At 37.3% G+C, this 24,341-nt stretch overlaps 1 protein-coding gene across 2 annotated transcripts; it reads left to right on the forward strand.

The window, feature by feature from the left end:
* SPDEF (SAM pointed domain containing ETS transcription factor) lies at positions 1-24,341 on the forward strand (the record flags this gene model as incomplete). Of its 2 annotated transcripts, XM_081322545.1 has the most annotated exons (6): positions 1-391; positions 17,116-17,607; positions 19,776-19,973; positions 20,420-20,467; positions 22,387-22,527; positions 23,463-24,341. In XM_081322545.1, 5 exons carry the CDS (start codon positions 17,142-17,144, stop codon positions 23,639-23,641), a joined length of 1,032 nt encoding a protein of 343 aa, XP_081178671.1. In that variant the 3' UTR covers positions 23,642-24,341. The 2 variants fall into 2 exon arrangements, with proteins under 2 accessions (XP_081178671.1, XP_081178670.1); XM_081322544.1 differs by lacking the exon at positions 1-391 and having other exon boundaries at positions 17,109-17,607.

A 24,341-nucleotide genomic window follows, 5' to 3' on the forward strand; every position in this document is an offset into this window, starting at 1 on the left:
TTCAGCTACAGCTCTAGCCTTGGTGCATAACTTTTTTTAAAGATGCTGATTAGATGAATGCATTTCTTCTTATATTCATTCTCCATTGCAGTTTCTCTGCCTGCCTGCATTCCATAGTGTGTGGCAAGTACTTATGAGGGTATCTTTCCTTTGCAGGTTTGATACGTCTTTGAGCATTTTACTTCTTGCATACAATACTTGGGTTCAGATGCAGGGATAAAGCATAGTTTTAGCTTTTTTAAGCACCTTAATCAACTTCCTTGGCTACTGCAATCTCTCTTCTTTGGCCACTTCATGCTCAGTGAAGGCACTTAAGTTTGGCTGGAGCATTTGCCTCACTATTGGATTGATGCTGCTGCTGGTAATTGGTACTTCTCTGGACATCTAAAGGGTAAGTGTGGATGTTTCTAATTGATAGATTTAAGAAGCAGAAGCAAATTCCAGTGTCTTCTCCCTGCAAAGTCTTAATGGAGAATGGTAAATATTTTAAGACTTGTTGGCCAGTTCTTATGAGTTCAAAATTTTCACTGACACTGAGCACCAGCTAGCTGAGTGCCCCCCCGCCCGTTCTTTGAAATTATAGAACAATTCATTGAAGTAACCCTGGAATATTCAACAACCTTTTAAAGTTGAATGGATAATCCCTGTCTTACTGCTTTGCTGACGTGGTATAGCTAGGCACAAATCTGTAGTTCAGTAGCGCCTATTCAGCTAGTGCTAATTCAGTACTGACGTGCCATTACATTGTGGGATCGTGTGTGTTGCATTAATATGCAGATCCAATAATATACAGTTTGAGGTAGCTGCTTTATATATTACAGAAGTTATATTGAAACAGGCTCCTCCTTTGTCCATTGTTTCTCCTTAGGCAGGAATAGTTTTGTTACTTCTTTCCATGCTAGACTACTAGAGAATGATAGCTGTGATTCAAATTCAAAGGCTGGGGTACAATATCTCCCTCTAGATTGTACTAACTATACTGATCTCAGGATGTCATCCTACTATGATGGGAACCAGTTGTGGTGCCATGTGGCTTGAGAGGAATAGATATGCTGTATTAGCACATAAAAACTGCTTCCCCCTTAATGGACATCTACTTGTAATAACTAAGCACATAAATAGTGATTGCTAGAAGATGGAAGATATCCACTAAAATTGCATTTTGCAATATATTTTTCTCCCCACTCCTCATGTGAGTGACCTCTCATTTCCCACCCTCAAACCACAAGCAAGTTGGCATCATGTTTGATTTTCTCTCTCTCTCTCTCTCTCTCTGTGGTTATGCTTGGTTAGTGAAACACAAATGACAGCTCACCTGCCAAATCCTTCACAACCATTTCTCATGGGTCCAGGATCCTTGTGGGGCAAGAGGCTTCCCAGGAGAGGGAAAAAGGGTTTTTAAATAGGGGCTTCTCAGCATTTTGAGGAGAACATCAAGCTCTGCTGCCCATCTGGGGCATGCACAGGTTTATGTTCAGTTGACACTTCAACCACTCCCCATACTCTTTTTGTCTCAGAGGTAATCATTAGAGTGCAGGTGGAGAGAGGGCAATCTGACCTTGGGACATAGAGACTTGTGTATGCAAAGGCATATGAACATCAAAGCCAACTCAAAACAAGGGATGCCATCATCCATGCATCTCAGCAAAAATCCAGGTGAATTTCTGGATGTTGGTTGCCACTTTCTCTGATCTAGAGATAGGACTGAAGATCTAAGGCAACATGAACATTTCTTCAAACACATGGTGATAATTTCTGGAAAATGAACATAGAGAACTTCTTTGGTGGGAGATTGGGCAATCAACTGAGAATTGAGAATGAAATCCTGGGGAGACATAAAGGTGAGAATATGTAAAGGAATGGTCCCAGGAATGGTTTCTTGCCATACACCTCTAATGACATAATTAAGAAAAGTATGTTGGCTTTTTTATCAACAACATTTTGGTTACTTGTTAGGTCTACTTCTTAGACTTTATATTGGGTATAAAATATAATCATTGCCATTAAAAATACTGTGCTTGCAAAATATTTTGGTCTTTGATTATGTGAAAATTTCAAAGATCAAAGCCTGAATCAGTTTTCAAAGTGAGCATATTGGATAATGTTGAGCAAGTACCAATACACCACCAGTAAAACGGGCATATGGACTCATTCTAGGTAGTTGTGAGAATATCAGTCAAGTGCTCTGCCCAAAGCTATTCCTCCTTGTATCTTAGCAATGACTACAATAAGCAATACCAATAAATAACAGCTGGGACAAGGGGAATATAAAAATGAATCAGTGAATGATTCAGTGTGTCATCCTATTCATGGCTATTCTTGTAAATACTGTAGGATGAATCTTCCTTTAATTTATCTAGAATAATACATTGTTTTAAAGATACCATTTGTTTTTTCATGTAATTCTGGGCATAATGTATTTAATAATAATAATAAGCTGCATTGTGAACAATATAATATACAGTAGAATCAATATAAGATTGAGTGCTTTGGTATTATTAACGTTCTATAGTTACAATATAATTTCTTCAGGCAGAGCAAAAAACCTTAGCAACATGATGAGATGATTTTTCACCCATTGGGTTGCAGATATTTTAGCTGAGTTTAAAAAAAACCAAAATTATTTAATACTTGGGGCTTGTGAGTATCTAACAATTTGGAATCAATCCTATCCTCGTACAAAAATCCTTTCCTCAGTTTTCCTCCTAACAAGTGGAGACAATACTGCCACCTCTCTGAGATATCTGGACTTCCTGCTTTGGGGAGATGCTACAGGTTCTTAGAGTTGTTTCTTAAATATTTTGTGGGGAATTGCAAACAATTTACAAATGAAATAATGATGAAGAGGCTACAGTGCCATCAATATTAAATCTATTAATGTCTTGAATTATGATGGGTTAATGATGGGTTAACGATGAGTCTGAAGTAAAGTGCACCTCACTTCTGAAGAGAAGCAATCAGATGTGAATATTTAAAAAATACTTTAGCTTAGTTCCGTTTCAAAAGTTCACATCTTACTTTTCTTATCAGCATTTTCCTAAGCATAATGTAAATTAACACAGTTGTGAATAATTATAATTCTGGACCTCTAATTATAAATGTAGTTGAGCAAGTTTGCTTTGAATAGATGTGGATCAGAACCAGGGACAGTTCTCAAAGACTTAGCATGTCTTTTTGCCTTTGATACCTTGTGAAGGAGAACTTGCATCCCACATTATGTCAACAAAATGAACATTCTAATCTTAGAGAGGTTCATATGTTGGTTGAGCTCTTCAAGATATGTGAATTCACAATGACAATGAAGTCAAATTACAATGTAATGTAATGTTTAATCTGTGATGGAAACATGTACATTGGCTATAGTAGGTGCTGAACTTCTACTACAGAGCAATACAAGTATATATGCAAAACTTTTTCTGTATATCTCAAACCTCATACAAAAATCTGACATTTGGAATGTTTGACAACTGAAATAATGTTCCATTTTAAACTCATACAAAAATCTGGTAGTTGCAATGTTTGACAAATGAAATAATGTTCCATTTTTAACCAAGGTGCAATACCATCCTACAAGCATACAATGCCATCTTTGGAACTTAAAATATTCCCACTTTGCCAGATAAATCAAGGTGGGCACACATTATTATTAAGTCCAAGATGACATATTAGGATCTTTAGATACGTTCTACAGAAAGAATATAACTCCTAGAGTTGGGGATGGATGGGTAAAAATGATAAATGAATTTTTTTTGCAGTATGGACAATAGACCAGGCTGAAAAATATTTTTCCATTCCAGATCTAGATAAAGTGTAAAGCTCTGAGTAACTCTGAAGAAATTTTACAAAATGTGAGAAGAGAAATAGGATGGACAAAGAGGAAAGGGAAGCTGCACCAGTGAAAGATGTAGGAAAAGCGCTTTTCCATACTTTAAAGCCATAGTAATAGAGAAATATCTTTATATTGCCATGCCAAATATTCTCAACACAAGAAAGGGACCAAGAAGCAATCAGATATTCAAACTGCTTTTTTTTTCTTTTTTAGTTCCACTACATTCCCCCCCCCCCGATATTTGGGATTTCTATTTTTATCTGAGGTACTTATTTTGTTCAGTTTTGTTCTTGTCTTAATTGCACTTAACTGCCTTTCATGGCTGAAGAATCGTCTATGCTTTTTAAAAAGAACTGACCACAACTGGGTAGCTGTACATTTCTTTAATTTGGTATCTTTAAAAAAACTTTCTTCTCAATCTGTCTCCTGCTATGGCAAACACAACCTAGTGATATGGGTTTAGAATGACCTGTGTTTATGCTGCATTGTTTTTTGTGCCCAGTTTTCATTTAAGATTTAAAAAGGCCAGAAGACCTGCCAGGTGTTACGTCACAGGATCCCTGTGTTTCCTTCTCCTGGGCTTCCACCATTGCTGTCAATCTGCATATGCTTACTTAAAGAGCTGTGCTATTCAGTTCATCCTAAACCAAACTATTTGCTAATGAAAATTAGTAAAGTTTACTTAATAATCCCATTGTTTTTAATGAGAGCAATCTGGGATTCATGGAAAACAGTAAAAAAAAATTACAAATTGTCTAAGCTAAGGACATAAAATGACAATTCTATATGATGACTGGACTTAAAATCCATAAAACACTGTTCTGGGTCAAATAACCAGAATTTGATGCTTTTTTGTGGGATCTAAAAAACTTTTAAAAATATGTTTTTTATATTGACTATACATAAAAAGATTTATCGCAGCTGAATAATACACAGATATGAAAAGAGAGTTTCTCTTGGAATCTGTCCATGCCAGATATTTGATACATTTTCAGTTCACTGTGGATCAACTGAATGGGATTTTAGGCCAGAGTAGTGAAGTGGAACAAGCAGATCATATTGCCAAGGTGACACTTCAAAAGCACGTTCTGTGTTGGAAAACTATTTGGCAAGATGTCCCAAAGGGGTTACAGTTGAGGGTTATTTTTTTCCTATAGATTGTTAAAGATATGGGGTTCTCTTCTCATGACACACTGGACTAATAGCTAGCCAGAAAATAAAGTTAAAACTTAAAAGTTAGTCATGGGTAAGTGGATTGTACAAACAGGGAAGAATCATACAATCAGAACTAATTAACTGTTAAATGTGTAGAGAAACCCTTGAGTGGCATTCCTGAGGTATTGACTTTAGATGAAGGAACCACAAGTATTTCATTTTTTAGCTTATATTATTCTGGGGGTGAGGAAGCAGATGTACATGTTTGGTACATTAATATGATAGCTTGAAATAGAGCTTTATCTGCTTACTAGTGGGTTTTGCTATTTTGTACTGCTTCCTTGCCTCATTTTTGTTTAGTTTGTTTATTTGTAACACAGTACAGCAGTGTTTCTCAACCTCAGCATCTTTAAGATGAGTGGACTTCAACTCCCAGAATTCCCAAGCCAGCATCACTGGCAGAGGAATTCTGGAAGTTGTAGTCCACTCATCTTAAAGTTGCTGAGGTTGGGAACGTACTATATAGTAAATTTTGTGGGTAACCAAAGAGCAAAGAGACAATGTTATCAGCAAATTCTAACAATGCTTTAAATAATCATATTGCTACTTTCTTCTAGTCTTATCATTATTCAGGTTGTGTAGGTCATTATTGTAAATACCAGATGTTAGGCCAGAGTTTGGGAGCCCTCTTATTAGACTATAATTCCATCACTCCAGACCTTTAATGATATTGGCTGAGATTTACTGGAGTCCAATAATTTTTAGAGGATCACACGTTAACTGAACTTATAACTTTAGAGAGACAGGTTAAAATATAACTCTACTTATAATTTCTGTGAAGAATATCAGAAGCCACTTCTCTATATTTTTTTCTTTCTTTTCTATTTTTCTTTTAGCTTTCCCCCTTTTTCTTGCATTTTTGTATTCTCTTTGATTTCTTTCTTTTCCTTTTTCCTTTCTTACATTGGCTTGTGTTAGTTTTTAATCTTTCTTTTAAAAATTTTTATAGACCTCAGCTGAGGAAAACATTAAGCAAAAAGATTCTTCATAGCAGAAAGGGAAAGACTGAGTTGATAAGAGATAATTTATAATTTTGTTTGGAAGTAACATTTCCATATTGAAGATTCCTTGTCCTCAGATTTTGCATATGACTGATTGCACAGGATTTTTAAAAATAATTCTGCTCAGAAACCTTCCTTCCTTCCTTCCTTCCTTCCTTCCTTCCTTCCTTCCTTCCTTCCTTCCTTCCTTCCATCCTTCCTTCTGAAAGTTTTTTTCTCTTTAACCTTCATGCAAGTACAATATGGCTCTATGTAAATAAAATTACAAATTGGTGAGTCAACAGACAGTTTGCATTTCATCTAGTTTAAACATGGTACTCTAATTATATCCCTCTTTACTGCTATTTTAAATAAGAATGATAGATAGATTGAATGTCTGACTCAGAGATAACTGTTCCTCTGTACCTCATTCAAATGATTGATCATAACTGTACCTAAAGTGAGTGGGGTTTTTTTTACATGCATAATAAGCCAGCAAAAGAGTTTGAAAAAAAGGTTACTGAAAGATACCCATAGGACTTTGGGCAGCCAGCAAAAGAAGCACATTCAGATAAGTTTGTTTTAGGGCCACAGAGCCCATAGAAGTATTTTTCTGTCTCTTTTTTATTGCAATCTAATAGTGTTTTTGTAGTTTACATGTGGTGGACTTAGATTTTTAGATTTTTTTTTCTTCTTCTTTGGAAGGTCAGGACATAAGTAAATGTAAGCAGCAACACTTTGGAGCATGTCACAGCATAGAAAACATGAATTCATGTATATTACTTCATTTGTCTGTATTTTTGAATCTACATGAATACAGTTTTGTATAAAATATTAGAAGAATTATAATGTAGAAATAAAACATCATCATCATCATCATCATCATCATCATCATCATCATCATAATAATAATAATAATAATAATAATAATAATAATAATAATAATAATAATAATAAGAAGAAGAAGAAGAAGAAGAAGAAGAAGAAGAAGAAGAAGAAGTTGGAAGGGACCTTGGAGGTCAGCTAGTCCAACCCCCTGCTCAGGCAGGAAACCCTATACCATTTCAGGCAAATGGCTGTCCAGTCTCTTCTTAAAAACTTCCAGTGTTGGAGCATTCACAGCTTCTGGAGGCAGGTTGTTCCACTGGAAATTAGGATCAAGCAAGCCATTTCCATCAGCCACATTAAAACACAGCATAATGTAGGCTTGCCTATAATAGATTTAGAACACCAGTGAGAATAAAATATTTTGTCTGAAAAGACATTGGAAGCAGATCCCTGTCAAGAGTCCTCAGGGAAGGAAGCTCACAACAAGGGACTGCATTGTAAAAGGCATGTTTTGTGGCTGTCCCTTGTCCCCAGCTCAGCTTTCCTTAATTGGTGATTGAAAAGCACAGGAATTATGAAGATCAAGTGTTTAATACCATGGTCATACTCCACTCCTTTATGAAGCTCTCCGGATATTTTTCAGAGCTCACTTTCTCCTTCCTCTGTTACAGTATAATAGGAATAATACTGTATTAGGAGAAACTCCCATGCATGACAGTCTTTGGAAAAGAAATACTCTTTTTTGTGTGGTGGCTCTTTAAAAAATGTGAAGTTTAAATGTAGTAAATAAGTAAATAATAACCAGTGCATCAGGTCTAATATTTACAACTCTTAGAACACGGATAATGATATTATACTACATGAAAAGCATTTATGTAAGATTCTAGGGAGATCTGAATTATTCGATCAATTACAATATCTTGGAAGTTTAATGAGTTCTCCATTCTCATGTTGCTTTTTTACAAAGTAATACCTGAGATGTTCAGGGTACTGATTTTTGTGTCTGTTTCCAAATTCTATCCATCATTTTGGTGTAACATGATGGTCTCCCAACGTCATTGCCACTGCATTTCCTTGTTACACAAGACTGGATCAAATCACAAAATTGTTAATTTACATATAAGATGATTTGACTTTAGTCTCAAGCTCTCTCCAAGGTGGTGGGACTGACAATGAGGAAGTATAAGGAGAAATGATTTCATGATTAATCACTGTTTGGTTAAACCCCAAGGAATCGGATTGCACCTAAAAGGTTAGCAATAAGATCTCATCTGTAGCATGCATTGATAAAATTCAAAGTCAGCACATATGATGTCCCTTATACTGTATAACTAAAGTACTAGCAATTATATATGTGCTACTATGATCCCAAGCAGATCAAAAAAGAGAGGTGATATGGATAAAAAGTAGAGTTGTATAAACTTTATTTAATATGGAGATTCAATAGCAACTTGATTACAGTCAAACATTGAATTAAACCAGGATGTTAAATTTGAATTATTAGACTGAATTAAATACCTCCAAATTGGTTCAATAGTTCAGAAGTCTTTGCCCATGTGCAGCTGCCCTTTTAAAAATCACATTGAACTAACCCAAACCAGTGTTTCAAATCGGACTAGAACCAGTCCACACAGCCCTAATAAAAGGGTCAGAGAGGAAAAAAGAATATGGTTCAATTTACATGTCATGCTGAACCAAAACATGGCTTGCTTATGATTTATCATTTAAAATCATAATGAATTTGGTTCATTATATTTTGCAAATTATGGTTTGTGAGTTAGTGTGGTTTAATACACTGTGGCTGCTTAAACTAGAGTTAAGCAAGCTATATTTCTTGTGATGTAAATTTTGCCTCAGTGTTATGAGGAAAATAGGCTGAGAGAGAGAGCGAGAACTCTGTTTTTCCATCATACAACAGCCTCATCCTGAAAACTAGATTTCCCCCTTGGGGCAAGGCTTTGGTAATGTGTGAAAAACAGTTTTTTTTCTAGATGGACTTCAAAGACATATTGTTCCCATTAGTTCTTTTTCTGGTAATCAATAAATTGTAATTCATGTTCGTTTGGTTTTTATTTTATTTCAATAAACATTGTTGTGTAATTTTGAATTGTTTGGGCATTTAGGGAGAATATAATTAATGTGATCGTGTTATTCATTTTTAATGAGGTTTTGAGAGAATATAATGTTTCAAAATGGAGAACAGTTACACGGAAACAAAGAAGGGAAATCGCTGAAAGAAAGAATGTGTGAATTATACGTCTCCTTGATTTGTGTGATTCATGATCTATACATATAGCCTCTGAGTTCTGCTGCCAGTGTGTTTTCTGGGTTGATATCTTTAAAACAGCTGTTGAGTTGGCCTTGAAAGGGAATTTATTACTTTAGGCTCTCACTTTAGTTTGCTATTTCAGTAAACCAGATCTCCACCTATCCCATAAACACAGTCAGCAAAGAATATATGCCAAACCCAGAGAAAACCAAACAAAGGTCTCCACCCTTAGAGTACAGTATATTTTATTCTGAGCTTATTTAGGTTTTTCACTCCCATAACCTAGAGATATCGTTCTTACTGGGTTGGTTTTTTTCCCAGGCCTCAAGCACTTAGTTTTTCAGAATCAGATGTAGCCTCCTTCCCACTCACTCCCGAAACATGAGATTTGTGATGCCGGGACTCAAGACCTCAAAGCTTTAATCTTATCCCCTTAAGCTCAATTTAGAGTTTCCTGCAATTGCACACAGGCATCACTGGATAGCTATGCTGCGAAGGGGTTGATGGGTAAGCATAGGTTGCAGATGGCTGCAGATGAGAGATGCATAGGTTGCAAATGGATGCAGTTCCCAGCTGCACAGAGGTGCATGTCCTGCATGCTGATTGGTTGATCCAACTTCCTGTTCTGAGCTTTGCTGTTTGAGTACCCCCTAGTCAGATCATTACATTTGCAGAAATATAAATGGAACATCTGTGCAACCATCCCCAAATGACAGATGCTTACGTTCCCTGACATGTAGTGCCAGAGAAATCTGTTCAATCCTTTAGTCACCCAAAGCATCTTTCCTCCCTCTTCCACTTGACAGTTTTGCCATCTAGGAAGCAATAGCTGACTTGGTAACTGGATTATAGTGGGCCAGCTGGCCTGCCTGCCTGCCTGCCTGGTTGGACTTTTGTGCTTTGGCTATAATGTCTGCAAAAAACTGGAGGACCACTAAACAGGGCAGTAAATAGATTTTTCTCAAGTATTTGGTTTGCAAGAATATACTCTTTGTTGAATTTGCTGCTTGTTGTTCTGCAACAGTTCTGTTAACTCATACCATTATATTTCATGTTTGATGCAAATACATTAACTGAAATGGCTCTGAAAATTGCTGGCATCTGGCATTATAAAAAATAAATAAAAATAAGATAAAATAAATTCAAGTAAAATACACTATAATACAATGGACTGAGATTTGACTTTATATAACATTAAGCACTAAACAAATCATTCTTTTACTCCGGATTTATAGCAAGGACATTGCTATAAGTAGTTTGTCTTAAGTCTAGATGGTTGAAATACAACTTCCAGTACTTGCCTAGCCAACATGGCCAAAGTTGAAAAATGCTGCAAACTGTACTTCAGCAACCTCTGAGGCAATCTTCCTCAAATCAATTAGACATATTAAACTGCAACACAAATAGCACAAGATGAATTAATAAAGACAGGATAAAAAATGAAAAATAAATGCAATGAATTTCAGTAGAGGCCATTGCAGTGTATATTCACTGAAATTAAGTGCCACTTGGTGTATTCTGAGTTATTGATGCAATGTCAATGTTATAAGGAAGGATGCACTGATCTATTGATTGATTATGGGGATGTTGGAGGTAATACTTACCAGCTGAGACACCACCTAGTTGTATTTTGCAATATGGATTTGGATTTGATTACCATTTTATTCAAAAATGTTGGTTTGGTACTGCTAAAACTATACATACTTTCTAGCAAAATATGTTATAAACTTAACTTTTTGTAGACTAAAGACTATGCAGTGGCAATGACAGCTGTGAAAAAAATTGCTTTGTTTTGGTATGCTAGGGATACCCAGTGGGAAGGGGTTTGTGTCTCTATGTTTCCCAGAGAGATATTGCCCAATTCCAAATCTCTGGATTAAATTAAGGCTTCAATAAATCTTGCACAAATCAGCCCCCACGTGGCTTCCAGAACAAAAGGGAATTTGGTAACAGCTTGCAAGTCCTGAATCCTAAGAAAGATATTTGCCAGATTATGACAGTGGGGGTTTACTTGGAAGTGGGATTACATCATGCTCCTGCCTTGACCATAAGCAAAAGAGGTAACAAAGAAGATCCAATGTATAACGTTGTGACGACTTGACATCCACAGGGATGCAGCTGCCAGTTGGCCCCTTTCTGTTGCTTACCACGCTCAGGCCATCCACATCCGGTTCAGGAAAACTCAAAATGCCACCTGCACACCAGCCTTTCAAACAATGCATGCTGATACAGACCTGAGGTTTAGAGCATTCTATTCATGAGGAGCACAAAGGCTTTCGATCAGATGGAGCAGAACTATTTCTCTAGCAGCACACTTTCTTCAGCACACTTTTGAGAACGAGAATGCAAGTGTGGTGTAGGCTACTCCAGTTGCCTTACTTATGAAGTTACCTATCCCTTACTACACTGTTGAACAGTTATGGAGGAAAGAGAAATGATTTATGGGATGTTTCTGATAACTGAGTTTTCTTTGTTGAATTGAATCCCATATTCTAAGATATTGACAACCACTCATCGCCACGTATTAAATTTAGATGCCACCCAACTCCTAGCCACTTTGGGTGGGTTATAATTATCAAGACATTTAAGAATAAAAACAGTAAAGGACACACACAAAGCCAGCATAAAATTGAAGAAAAATGGTGGCAAAGAAAACAAATCTGCAGAAAAACACAAAGATGGGGTATCAATCATCCTTGCCAAAGGCCTGCGTAAACAGCTGCACCTTTAGAGCTCTTAAAAATACCAGTAGGGTGGAAGTTTTAAAATTCCAGGGAGGGCAGGTGCTGCTACAGGGAAGGTGCATTTCTGGAATCCAGACAGATGACATGGTTTAATTGATAGAACCAGGAGTGCAGTAAATCTGCTAGATCGAACTGACCAGACGGATATGAAGTCAGAGATATTTCTGGGCAGGAGCAGGAGACATTTCTCTGATTCCTACTCCATCCACAATCCATGGTCTGTACGCCCAGTAACATAACGGTAAACCCACAGCAACATAACAAAGAATTCTGGGGAGAGAACTCTTTTGCATGTAATAGAAAAGTACTACTTCTAATGGATTAGAAATCATAACTAAAGGCCAGGTATAAACTTGGGAATCTAAGGAACTTAGATCTTTGAGAGACAATATACATTGTATACAAGCTGCCCAACAAAATTAAAATATATTAAACCAAAGTCATGGCTACCTTCATTGTTTCATCTTGACTCTGCCTTTCTGTGGAAGTACAATCTCCAGCAGGCCTTAAAGGTTGAGCATAGACCTTGATACACTCCTCCCCCCTCCAAAATTTTGTACTCCTATGCTAAACACCTTGTAGCAGGTGATTGGAAGGATCTCTGTTTAAAATCCTGCAACCAATATTAGCAGCCTGTATTTTCACTGATAATTCTCCATACACTCAGTGTATGCCACTGAACTGTACACCTCTTTGAGCATCTGTTCTTGATTTTCAGGTGATGTGTTGGGAATACCTGGTAATTAAAAATATTTGCCCATGTTGTAACTAACTGTGCACTTCTTGTGCAGAGAAGGAATGGAGAATGTGCTTTGCAGAGGTTAGGCTGTTCTTATTCAGTACAATGTTCTCAAGAAGATCCAGACGTCTAAAGATCTACAGTTGTGATAATTTTTAAAACAGTAGCTTCTTCATTGTAGTCTACTATTACATTTTAGGCTCATCAACATAATTCTGATTTCAAAGCTTAACCAGATAATCCATTTCATTAAAAATAATTACATTTTAGCTAGGCTATGGATAGTGATTTCAAGGGTTAGTTATCATAGACAGATAATATGCAACTGTAGAAAATAAAATTACATTTTGTTCCAAATATTGACTGAATTACAGAACCCCTCTATAATTTTAATATCTTCATCATGTTGGAATTCCCTCAAGCAAATATTTTCACTTCTTCAGTATTCCACTTTCTAACTCCATAATGCACTGGGCTAAATCATGAACAGGAGGAATGGGAAAGGGTATGCCCAGTTTGGTTTAAGAACAATTCAGACTGTAACATGGCTTTTAGCTGTTGCGCTTGATTGACTCATCAGGTAAATAAAACTCTGGCCAGAGACAAACAGTGATATTTAATTATTTCTTATTTACTGTATATCATTCCTTCTGGAGAGCAGATATAAATTCCAGCTCCTGTATAGAAACCTATGGGAATCAGCAGCAAAGATTTTTTTTTTGAGTAGGGGAGAGCAGTTTGAACTAAACCAGTTTGCAAGACACATCATCAATAAAATTGTACAACTATACAAAATATGCATTATTTTGCAGTCACGAAAGATCACTGCTGTGCTTCAGAAAGTTATAATTCTTATAAATCTAGAAGGGAGATGCTTAAAGGGAGATGCTGTAAATTATGTGATTTGGCGGGGGGGGGGGAGAAAGAAATCACTGCACATTCTCTGACACAGGACCATTTACTATAATTTCATTACTGAAATGGGGTAGGGGAAGTTTTGTGAACTCTTACTATCTACTTTGTGAACCCTCCCTGTTGGGATATTTCCAGGAAGGAGATTACAGTTTGCCTGCAATTATTTTGAAAATTATTTTGCATGCTACTTGAGAGGAGCAAAAAAATCCTGCATTGTTATGTTAGGCATTTACAAAGTACTAACTAATCTTAATTAAGGTTAGAATACCAATATTCTTATGAAATAGCAGGTTGGGCATCACCACCATGAGTCCACTATCCTAGAAATATTTTGGGGTAGGCAATGAACTATTTTCTTTCCCCAAACACTATACAAAGATGACTCCCTACCCTTGAACATACTTAATCTGCTTTTAGAATTTTAACAGAGCTGATTTTTTTTGATAAGGAAATTATTTCTGAACAGGAAAAGGTTCAGCTCCTCAGTATAACCCATTCTTTTCTGTCTGATCATGCGGCATCTTCAGTAGGTTTTGAGGAAGGGGGAGAGCTTCTCATTCCCCCCCAATTATTAAATTTCTACACTTTCAACAGAATCTATTTCCATAGAAAGCAACTATCGTGGGACTCATTCATTCATTGAATGAAGAAAAGAGCAGCTGTTTCTTTTCTGGATAATGGATATATCCAGCCTGCTAGGTCTTGGCCCTCAGATGTCTGAAATGTGCTAACTTTAGCTGGTATAATGTCAGGGTAATCCTATACAGGTCTGTTTAGTGATATTTCTTATTGAATTAACTGGGTTACTCACAGCTAAATGTTATGTACTTGCATTTGTGTAGAGAGAATGAGGCAAGCTTTCTTATGCACATTGATCTATTTGTATTGGATTGTTGCCAAGGGCCTGGACTACTGGAGACCAGAAGCATGACATTTGAAATGTACCTGTACTTTCAGTGGCAGATATGGGAGGGGTCCAAAAGGTCAAGAGAGTGGCTATGGCCACTGCATGAAAGCCTTACCCTGTTCAGGCTTTGCACACACACTAAAAAGACAAGGTTTCAATAATATTACCACAACTACTTTCTTGGCTTTTTTGACTCCCCCACACCACTCCTGCAGATTACTTCTGCTTTGCTTATTGCTATGTTCACCCTTTGTTAATGTACTAGAATGACTACACAACACTAAATTATATTCCAGTTCAAGCTCAGTTCTTGATGACTACAAGAATTCACCCACAAAGTTTTTTAAGCAAAAGCGTGGAAGGAATTTGTCTTTGACTTCCCAGATTAGATTATAATTCTGCATTTTCTTCATGGTCTCCTACCCAAGTGTTAACCCAGTTTAATTTTGAGATCAGCAAGGTATTTCTGGAATATGTGGTGTTTCAAAATATTGGGTGGGTGAGTGGTGGGAAGGGGAGTGAATTATTTGTTTGATTTGAGCTTCTGTGTAGCACTAGAAGAATACCTATGGAAAGAAGGTGTTTGTGAGTCACCTATTCAACCTTCTATATTCCAGCATGATGTTCCCAACAGCAGCCTTTTAACTGCACTCTCATTTCAGAGGGACTGTCTTCTCTCTCCTGTTATTCTTACCCCACACACTTTAAGCCCTCAGGCTCTCTGTTTGGTTCATGACAGTTGCAAAGTTGTCATGGAAATCCAGCAAATTCATCCACCTCTCTACTGAGCCCAGGTCACTTTCCACCACCAAAGGACAAATGGAAAGGATGAAAGATTAAAATAAAGTTGAAATGTTCCACCAGAATATGATTTCAGAATGTAACAGAGTTAGATCAAAGATCATATTGGATGCACTGCATCTCTTTGCCTTTGCATTGACTCAGTTGTGTACCTAGAGTATTGAAAGACAGTTCATTGCCTATCCAAAAATGCTTGTGAAAATATTTCCAGGATAGTGGACTCATGGTGGTGATGCCCAACCTGCTATTTCATCAGAATGTTGGTATTCTAATCTTAGTTAATTTCATTTTGTGATGAAACCAAGTTATTATGTGTGTTAGTTTGGGCAGGGGTGGGTGGGTTGTTGAATATTAAAGATAATATTAATGTCCAATGTGCACCCAACTAATTGTGTAAAACTCTGCCTGTCTCTGATGCATAACACACATACTAAATTAGAATTATTCTGACTCATTTAGTGTGGTAAATGCAAATATTTTGTAGTTTGGGCTCAGTTAAAGGTAATGTTCATGAATATATCACCAAAAACAAGAGTGGGGGTGTTGTTTATTGTGGGACAAATCCATAGCTAATATAAAATATTTTATAAATGATACCCATTGATATTTTATCTCCAGTTTTACCCATGAAACTGCGAGGAAAATCACCTAGTCAAAAGAAGAAGTGAAAAATTCTGTATAACATCTGAGAGATCAACAGTTGCTTTGACTTGTTAAATTTGTGTGCCATCCTCAACATTTTAGCCATAGTTTTAGCTGCTGGTCAATTTACCTTTTGCAAATACTGCATTCACATAAGTGGGAATTGCCTTTAATCTGAGTAAAGGAGAAACCTTTTTCTGTTGCTTTGGACAAGGTGAAGCATTTAGTGGACAAGGACAAGGTGAAGCATTTAGTGGAACACCTTGCCTCCAACACTGGAGGTTTTTAAGAGATTGGACAAGCCATTTCTCTGAAAATGTATAGGATCTCCTGCTGGAGTAGGGGGTTAGTCTAGAAGACCTCCAAAGTCCCTTCCAAACCTGTCATTCTGAGGGGGGGGTGTCTCAGAATGACAGTGCAGTGGCATTTTCTCACACATTGTCTGTGCTGTCTTGTAAAGTGTTGGGTTATGTATGGTTTAAAGAAATAAATCCAGGGACCAATGATATTTTATACAATCATATTTGGGGGGAAAAGATAACAGTAAATGAACTTTTGGAATGGGCTATCATAATATCTGCAAATATGAAATATTGTTCTTTAAAAATAATCTGGTCTTTCTTTGAAGCTATCACTTTACAAGGGATAAATCTGTGAATAATGAAGGTGAAGGTGATTCATGAATAACGATATGCAGACAGTGTTTATTTTTTGCATTGCTCTCCTTCATTCACATACAGTATATTCATAAAGACCCCCATCTCTGAATATTTACATGGAGCCCCAATTTCATTTCTACTCACCTTTCATTTTCTATTCCCCACAAGGACTGTTAGATGAGTTCCTCATATTGTGGTCTTCTTCCTTTCTTAGCCTTTGCCCTTTGGAAACTAGAGAGAGACTTACTTCATTCTCCATAAATTTAACCCCAGTAACGTTCTTTCCTGCATTTGCTTTTCCCCTTCCTATCGTGATTCCTTCCCTTGCCCTCTTATTGCCCAATGACCCAAAAGGGAAGAGTTGCCTGGGTCCTTGAAGAGCTATTTAACCTGTTTTCATCAAGGGGTCTCTTTGGCCATAGAATGATTCTTTGGTGGTTTCTTTTCCTTTAACAGGCTTAGCTTTCCTCCATTGTGCCTGATCACTGGGCAGAAATGCAGAAATTATTATCAAACCATCCCTTCTGACTGAGGCATATGTTTCCACCCCCCTTCTTTCTCTCTCTCTCTCTCTTCTTTGATGGTAGATCTGGAGGAAAACTTGCACAGAGTGATGGGCAGTGCTGGCCAAGGTCTGGTTGCTCTGCCTCACAGTCGGTTCACCCTTCAGGATCCCGTACTCTTTTCTGGCCTGGAGAAGCTCCCTCTTGCTCAAGATCCTGACAGCCCAAGCTGGCGGCCCCTTGACAGCCCAAGCCCCCCTGCCACACCTGAGCAAATCCTTCCCACCTATTGCCTGCAGTACTTTAATATGCTCTATCCAGATGACAGCAATTGGGTCCCAAAGAGTTTGGGTGAAACTCAACAACACAACCATCAAGGAAGCAGGACGGAAGTGCATAAGGAACCTGAGCAGTGTCCCATCATTGACAGTCAAGGATTGAGCCTCACCTCTGAGATGGATTATCAGGCCAGTCTTCACCTTGAGGAGCACTCTCTGGAACAGGTGCAAACAATGGTAGTGGGTGAAGTGCTCAAGGACATTGAAACAGCTTGTAAGCTGCTCAACATTGCTGCAGGTGAGTACCACAGGCCTATTGTTCTTATATTTGGCACAGCTTAGACCACAAAATTAAAAAAATGTGTATTTAGAGGCATAATCATGCACTGCAAAACTAGTGAGACTGTTGTGGTCACTTGCCAACAACTGGCAATATTCTTTGCCTAAAAATTGGTAGGTTTCAATCTCCTTTCAGACTACCATGTTGTTTGTTTTCTTTGCAACAAAAACAATGAAATGTTTTGTGGCACCTTAAAGACTAACCATTTTGTTATTGTATAAGATTCTATGAATCACAAAATGCATCTAATGGAATGCACAAGTTAACATAAGGTAATAAATTCATCAGTCATTAGGTTATTAGAAGATTCTTTATTACTATGCCTTTTATCCTGACATTAGGATTAAATGTAAAACTGATGTGTGCGAGGATCAAATAAAGTTTCAACCTTATTCATTTACTTGTTATACAATGATGTACAATATAGCAGTTCTCTAAATTTGTAGGCTGGTTATCAAAGCTCAAGTATTCTGACAGTGGAAATAAAGAGATTTGACATAGTTGGAGCAAAGGAACAAGGGGGAAAATGGAGGGAGAACGGCTTTCTCCTGGGGTGCACATACAGTACTGGCTGTTGCATTACAAAAAGACACTGTCACAGGGCTTTTCATTTTTCTGCTTTGTTCACTTTATTCATTATCTCCAGATACCAACTGCTTCATTCACATATATGCATTTGCATGCATCTAACAAAAATCACAGACTTCTTATGGACTACCCAACACTGTTGCAGAAGAAATGGCAGAGCTGTGATTAGAAAGGGCAAAACCTGGCTGGTTGTTAGGACAAGGAAGTGGAAAAATATTAAAATACAACATGGGGTTTACATTCTTTATTTGGATAAGTCTTAGAAATTTTACACCAGCCTTCCCTAGCTGAGATTGTTTTTCAGGCATGATCCCATTACAATTCATCATTAGCCATGTTGGCGTTAAAGGAAAAGCAGTTGATATTAGGATGAACTGAGTCAAATTATGGAAGTCTGCAATAAACCAGCTTTGGAACTGTCTAGATAGTGTTGGATCCAGTGTCTTGACCCTAAATCATGATGTATGTGAATAATAGAACTTGAAGGCCAGAAATATCTAGAGGAGAACAGATACCTGTCATACAGATTTGTCAATTGAATTGTATTGTATCCAAACTTGAGGAACTCTTAAGAGTTGGTCATCTGAGGTAGTGACAGGAAGGTTTTCATTTTAGTTGAGGTTTCCAAATTTTACATAGTAAAGGAGGAGTGTGCTCTTTTTAATTCAATCAATGTAGAGGAAATTACAGGTCATGAACTTAAGTTGCAATAAAGATGGATAGTGTAACATATCAGCCCTCTCTTCTAGTTCTTCTAACTGCAATGGATTTCTTGCCAGGCAAATGTTCCCAGTACGCTGCTGGCAGGATTTAAATGCTGCCAACACAAATATAAAATGCAAACTTTCTACACAAAAGCCAACCTGCTTGTTTTACCTCTTCAATTATTAGAACATTCCTGAAAACAAGGGGGAAAAAAGGCTAATATGGCAGCTATCATCAGCCTTTATCAGTCACGGTCTGTCCATGTCAATATAGGATACCAACATCCAGTGCTTTTTTTGTAAAAGAAAAAGGTGCCGGAACCCACACATGTCATAGAACCCACCTTACCTACCCTACAAGGTTCCATCCAAAAAAGGTGCCGGAACTCCGTTCTGAGAGTTCTATGAGAAAAAAAGCCCTGCCGACATCAGACCTACAGCCAAATCCAACATGCACTATTCTCTAGCAGATTGTTCAGATGTTATTGACTGTTGCTGTTGTTCAGCAGTTCCAATGATAGCTTTATTACTGCCTAATATTTCAGAGATAAATACTGCTTTAAAACCTTAGCAGAAAACATTGATATGATAGTTGTATGTTGGCTGATGTATCAGAAATGTGAAAATATCAAAAAAATAGAGACGTTCCCCCCGACAACGCTAGTCACCTGGAATATTTCCTTAGAATATTTGCTCTGAAAATGATTTATGACTGAAGCAATGTGCACACTCTCTAGAATATATATCTATATCGATAGAGATAGAGATATAGATAGATATAGATACAGATACATATATAGAGATATAGATATAGATATTTGTATATTTTTGTAGACCCTGCAGACTGGAGTCCAGGAAATGTCCAGAAGTGGATCTTATGGACAGAACACCAATATCGATTGCCCCAGATTGGAAAATCATTCCAAGACTTGTCTGGGAAGGAGCTATGTGACATGACTGAAGAAGGGTTCCGTCAACGTTCTCCATCATGTGGTGATGTTTTACATGCTCATCTGGACATTTGGAAGTCAGGTACTTAGTAAGCGAATCGAGAATCAAACGATGAAACTGAAAACTCATTCTTCAAAAAGGTATTTTGCTAGTTGGAGCAATAGCAGCAGGACTTTTCGCCTATACTGTGGTACGTCCAAACTACTTCTGGAAAGCAAGGCTCTCGAAATAAACCATGCTAATGATTTTACTTGGGTTTTTGACTTCTTGGTTTTGTGGGGTGGGGGAAATTGTCCCAGCGTTCAACCTCATGCTTTAGTAGATTTTTGGATTGGAACAGTTTTACACTTTGAGGTAAATAGTGAGTGTGCTACAGAGCAGGGTTTTGTCCTTTGCATCCCTTCCAGTTATATGAGCTATTGGCTTTCTTTAAGCACTGTTAAAGAGACGTCAAGAATGGGAAGAAGTGGGGAAATTCAGCCTGTCAGAATCCATTAGATTAACTTTATGTTATGTTTGCTTTCCAGCTGCCTGGATGAAAGAAAAAACTGCTCCTGGGGAGCTGCATTACTGTGGTGAGCTAACTGTTGCTAACGATAAAAAATAAAATAGATTTCATTTTATATTATTAATTATTCTAATAATAAAAAACTTTAGAGAGGGAGAAATGTTAAAAAGCTAAGAAGCTATAGGGATGCAGAAAAAAGGTATTCAAGGACTCAAATGTTGCTTTATTACAAGCACGTCATAATATTATGATTATGATCATGATTTATCACTTGTTGCTTGTATGTACACTGAGACCTTTTGCACCAGAGTCAAATTCCTTGTGTGTCCAATCACACTTGGCCAACAAAGAATTAATTCCATTTTATATGATTTCAATTTCTGCAGTAGAAGCAGCTGTCTTCTAATTCTGCTTATTGTCTGGATATTGTTAGATCAAAAGACGAAAATGCACAGTCCTTTTTAAGACCAGACAGTCATTGACTAAATTATGTACCTTTAGTATATGGCTTTTACATTATTATATATATTATATTAATGTAAAAGCCATATACTAAAGGTACATAATTTAGTCAATGACTGTCTGGTCTTAAAAAGGACTGTGCATTTTCGTCTTTTGATCTAACAAAGACGAAAATCCACAGTCCTTTTTAAGACCAGACAGTCATTGACTAAATTATGTACCTTTAGTATATGGCTTTTACATGCTTTTACATTATTATATATATATTATATTGAAGATGGTAGAGGACAGGAAGGCCTGGAGGAACATTGTCCATGGGGTCGCGATGGGTCGGACACGACTTTGCAACTAACAACAACAATATATTATATTACAGTATAGCAAAAGCAATAGCACTTAGACTTATATACCATTCTGTAGTGCTTTACAGCACACTCTCGGCGGTTTAAAATGTCAACATATTGTCCCCAACAATCTGGATCTTCATTTTACCAACCTTAGAAGGATGGCAAGCTGAGTCAACCTTGAACCGGTCAGGATTGAACTGTGGCCAGAGTTAGCCTGCAATACTGCATTCTAACCAATTCTTACAGTAAGCATTATAATAAAGAATACACTGTATGAAAGCAGATACCATTATCCAAAGTGGAATAACACCTTCAGATTACAGAATAGTTTCTGTATATGAGCAGAGAGAGGGATGGAGAGATAATAGAGAGATGAGAGAGAGAGAGAGAGAGAGAGAGAGAGAGAGAGAGAGAGAGAGAGAGAGAGATGAGAGAGAGAGACAGCTAGCATGTTCCATGTTTTGAACGAGTGGGAAAAGGTAATTTTCTCCTCAATCAGAGCTAACATTCTTTTGGCACTTGAAGAATGAAAGAACAAGATAACAGAGTGGTGAAAAATAATACAAGAACAATAACTTAAAAAACAAACCTTACAAAAATACAGTTAGAAATTTGAAAGGCTAAATGCTTGCTGAAAAAAAGGAAATTTACTGGTGGAAAACTGTAAAAAAAAAAGGCATGATGGTTTTATTGTAGTCCAGATATAAGAAAAGTCTGATATTTTTGGGTGGGACACAAAGAGGAATATTTCCAGTGCAGTTCAATCAGTGTGATGATCACATGGAGAGGAGGAAGACTTTTAGGTGGTTTGATCCTAGACTAACTAGAATATTACAGTTGTTGATTGGCTTAGAAATAAGCAGGACATTAATGCGGATGTTACAAATGCTTATATATAGAAAATATATTGTAATCTGAAGGTTAAACAGGTTCCTGATAACTGATTTCTCTTGGAACTTTAGCTGCCCTTTTCATACGAGCAACTGAGGATTCCAAGATTTTTCAAGAACAGCTCTATGCAATATGCATTCTGCTACTCGAGTCTACTTTCTCTAGCAATAGCAGATGTTAAGCTAGGTGACACTGCCATTGTTCCTGTCTAAAATAACTTGCTTTTTCTAATAAAAAGTACATTGCTTTCTAAAATTTAATTTGGATGGATGTTTCCTTACTATAGGGAATGATGAAAACTGGACAGACAGTGAGGTAGATTCATCCTGCTCAGGCCAGCCCATTCACCTATGGCAGTTTTTGAAAGAGCTTCTGCTGAAGCCTAATAACTACGGCCGCTTAATTCGTTGGCTCAATAAGGAAAAAGGTCAGTGATATTGATTTCATACTGAAAATGGGAGGCAAATTCTTTATTTGGATAGTCCAAGATTCCATAGCTTGGAAAGTCCTTTTATAAAGGCCTTCTGAAATACAGAAACTCTATACATTCCCCAGGGGCAAAAAAAATAATATGTTGGGGTGGGAGGAATTTCAGGTGTGAGATTGGTGGCTTCGGTATCAGAACATCCATTTTACTCTTTCAGCCACCTCCATGCTTCCAAAAGGCCCCCAAAGCTTGAAATGGTTAGCCTCTCCCACTCTGGGAATTCTGCAGAATTGTTCTCTGTGGGCTTAGGCTACACTTGTTCTAGCTTCCTTTTTGAGATACTAAGAGGTTACTTTGCACTACAGCTCACCAAAACTGGAAAAGAGGGAGAGAAAGACATAGGACACCAAGTGCAAAACTTTAAGGGAGAATTAGGGGGAGGAAAATAGAGTGGGCAGAAATCTCCATCAGAGCTCCCAAATAGGCAATTTATTCAGACCACTCTCAATTGTGAAGGACCACTGCTACTGTCCATATGTATAAGAGCAATGGGGTAGGTCTGATGCTTGTCAGGATTCATATGTGTTTTATTTACCGATCAGTTTTAATTTGGGTTTTGATTTGAATTATATGAACTTCGCTAGGTTTTATACACTGCATTTTCTAGTGTGCTGGCTGATTTGATCATTGGAATAAATAGTAAGCAAAACTATAAATAAATAAAAACCATTATAGTGCTTTTGATTTTGTTTCTCCAAATATATTTTTATTTGCTTTTTTGTGGTTCCTTGCAAACATTTCTTCCTCTTTTTATTAAACAAGCTATCTTTTCTGTTAATAATTCCTCTGATTCAAAGTATCATAACACCGCGAAGATGGTAGGTAGGATGTGGCCAACATAAATGGATTTCTTGTTTCTCGTATTTACTATCTAGGTATATTTAAGATTGAAGATTCTGCCCAGGTGGCTCGGCTATGGGGAATCCGGAAGAACCGGCCTGCCATGAACTATGACAAGCTGAGCCGCTCAATTCGGCAGTATTATAAGAAAGGGATCATCAGGAAACCAGATATCTCACAAAGGCTGGTCTACCAATTTGTACACCCTGTCTGAAAAGCAGAGCAAAGAGAACAAATTCAGAGTAACTGATTCCTTTCTGGGTTGGAGGACTTCTGGAAACAGCATCTTTTATCCTCTGCAATGCTGATGGAGCTAAAAGCAACTCTTAACAAAGGCCATTGGATTTGGCTGGTGAACTGTAGAGATTCCTGTGTCTGGGAAACAGGAAACAAATAAATTGTGTCTGGGAAGCAGGAAACAAATAAACATTTACTGTTTAAGTAAAATGGCAAAAAGGAAATGAACAGGGCCATTCAGATTTCATTCTAGGCTTTGTGGTTTTGTAGGGTTTTTTTTTTAACTTTAAAAGAAAAAAAATAATCTAAATATTTCCAACTGCATGGTATGGGAATCCAAAGAAAGTAGGAATTTGATGGAAAAGGAAAGAGAATACTGATGCTATAGAGACTGTTACCTCTTTTCCATTCTAATAATTGGAGGACTATTTGAGATCAAAGGAGCAATGTAACATTGTTTGCAACTTTGTAAATTAACAGTGGGCAATTATAATATTGCGCAGCAATCTTCTGACCTAGCTTAAAATTCCTATGCTCTCTAACCTTTCTTTTCTTTCTGGGTAACAAGCAGAAAGCTCAACAGCGCATTTTTCTGACAGCAAACAAGCTTGGGGGCTATACTTCCAATGACTTTCTAGTCTGTATTTTTTTTCCTCCTGTTCTTAGCACAACAGCCA

Source organism: Vipera berus (assembly GCF_964194415.1).
Source record: "Vipera berus genome assembly, chromosome: 3".
Classification (NCBI taxonomy): Eukaryota; Metazoa; Chordata; class Lepidosauria; order Squamata; family Viperidae; genus Vipera; species Vipera berus.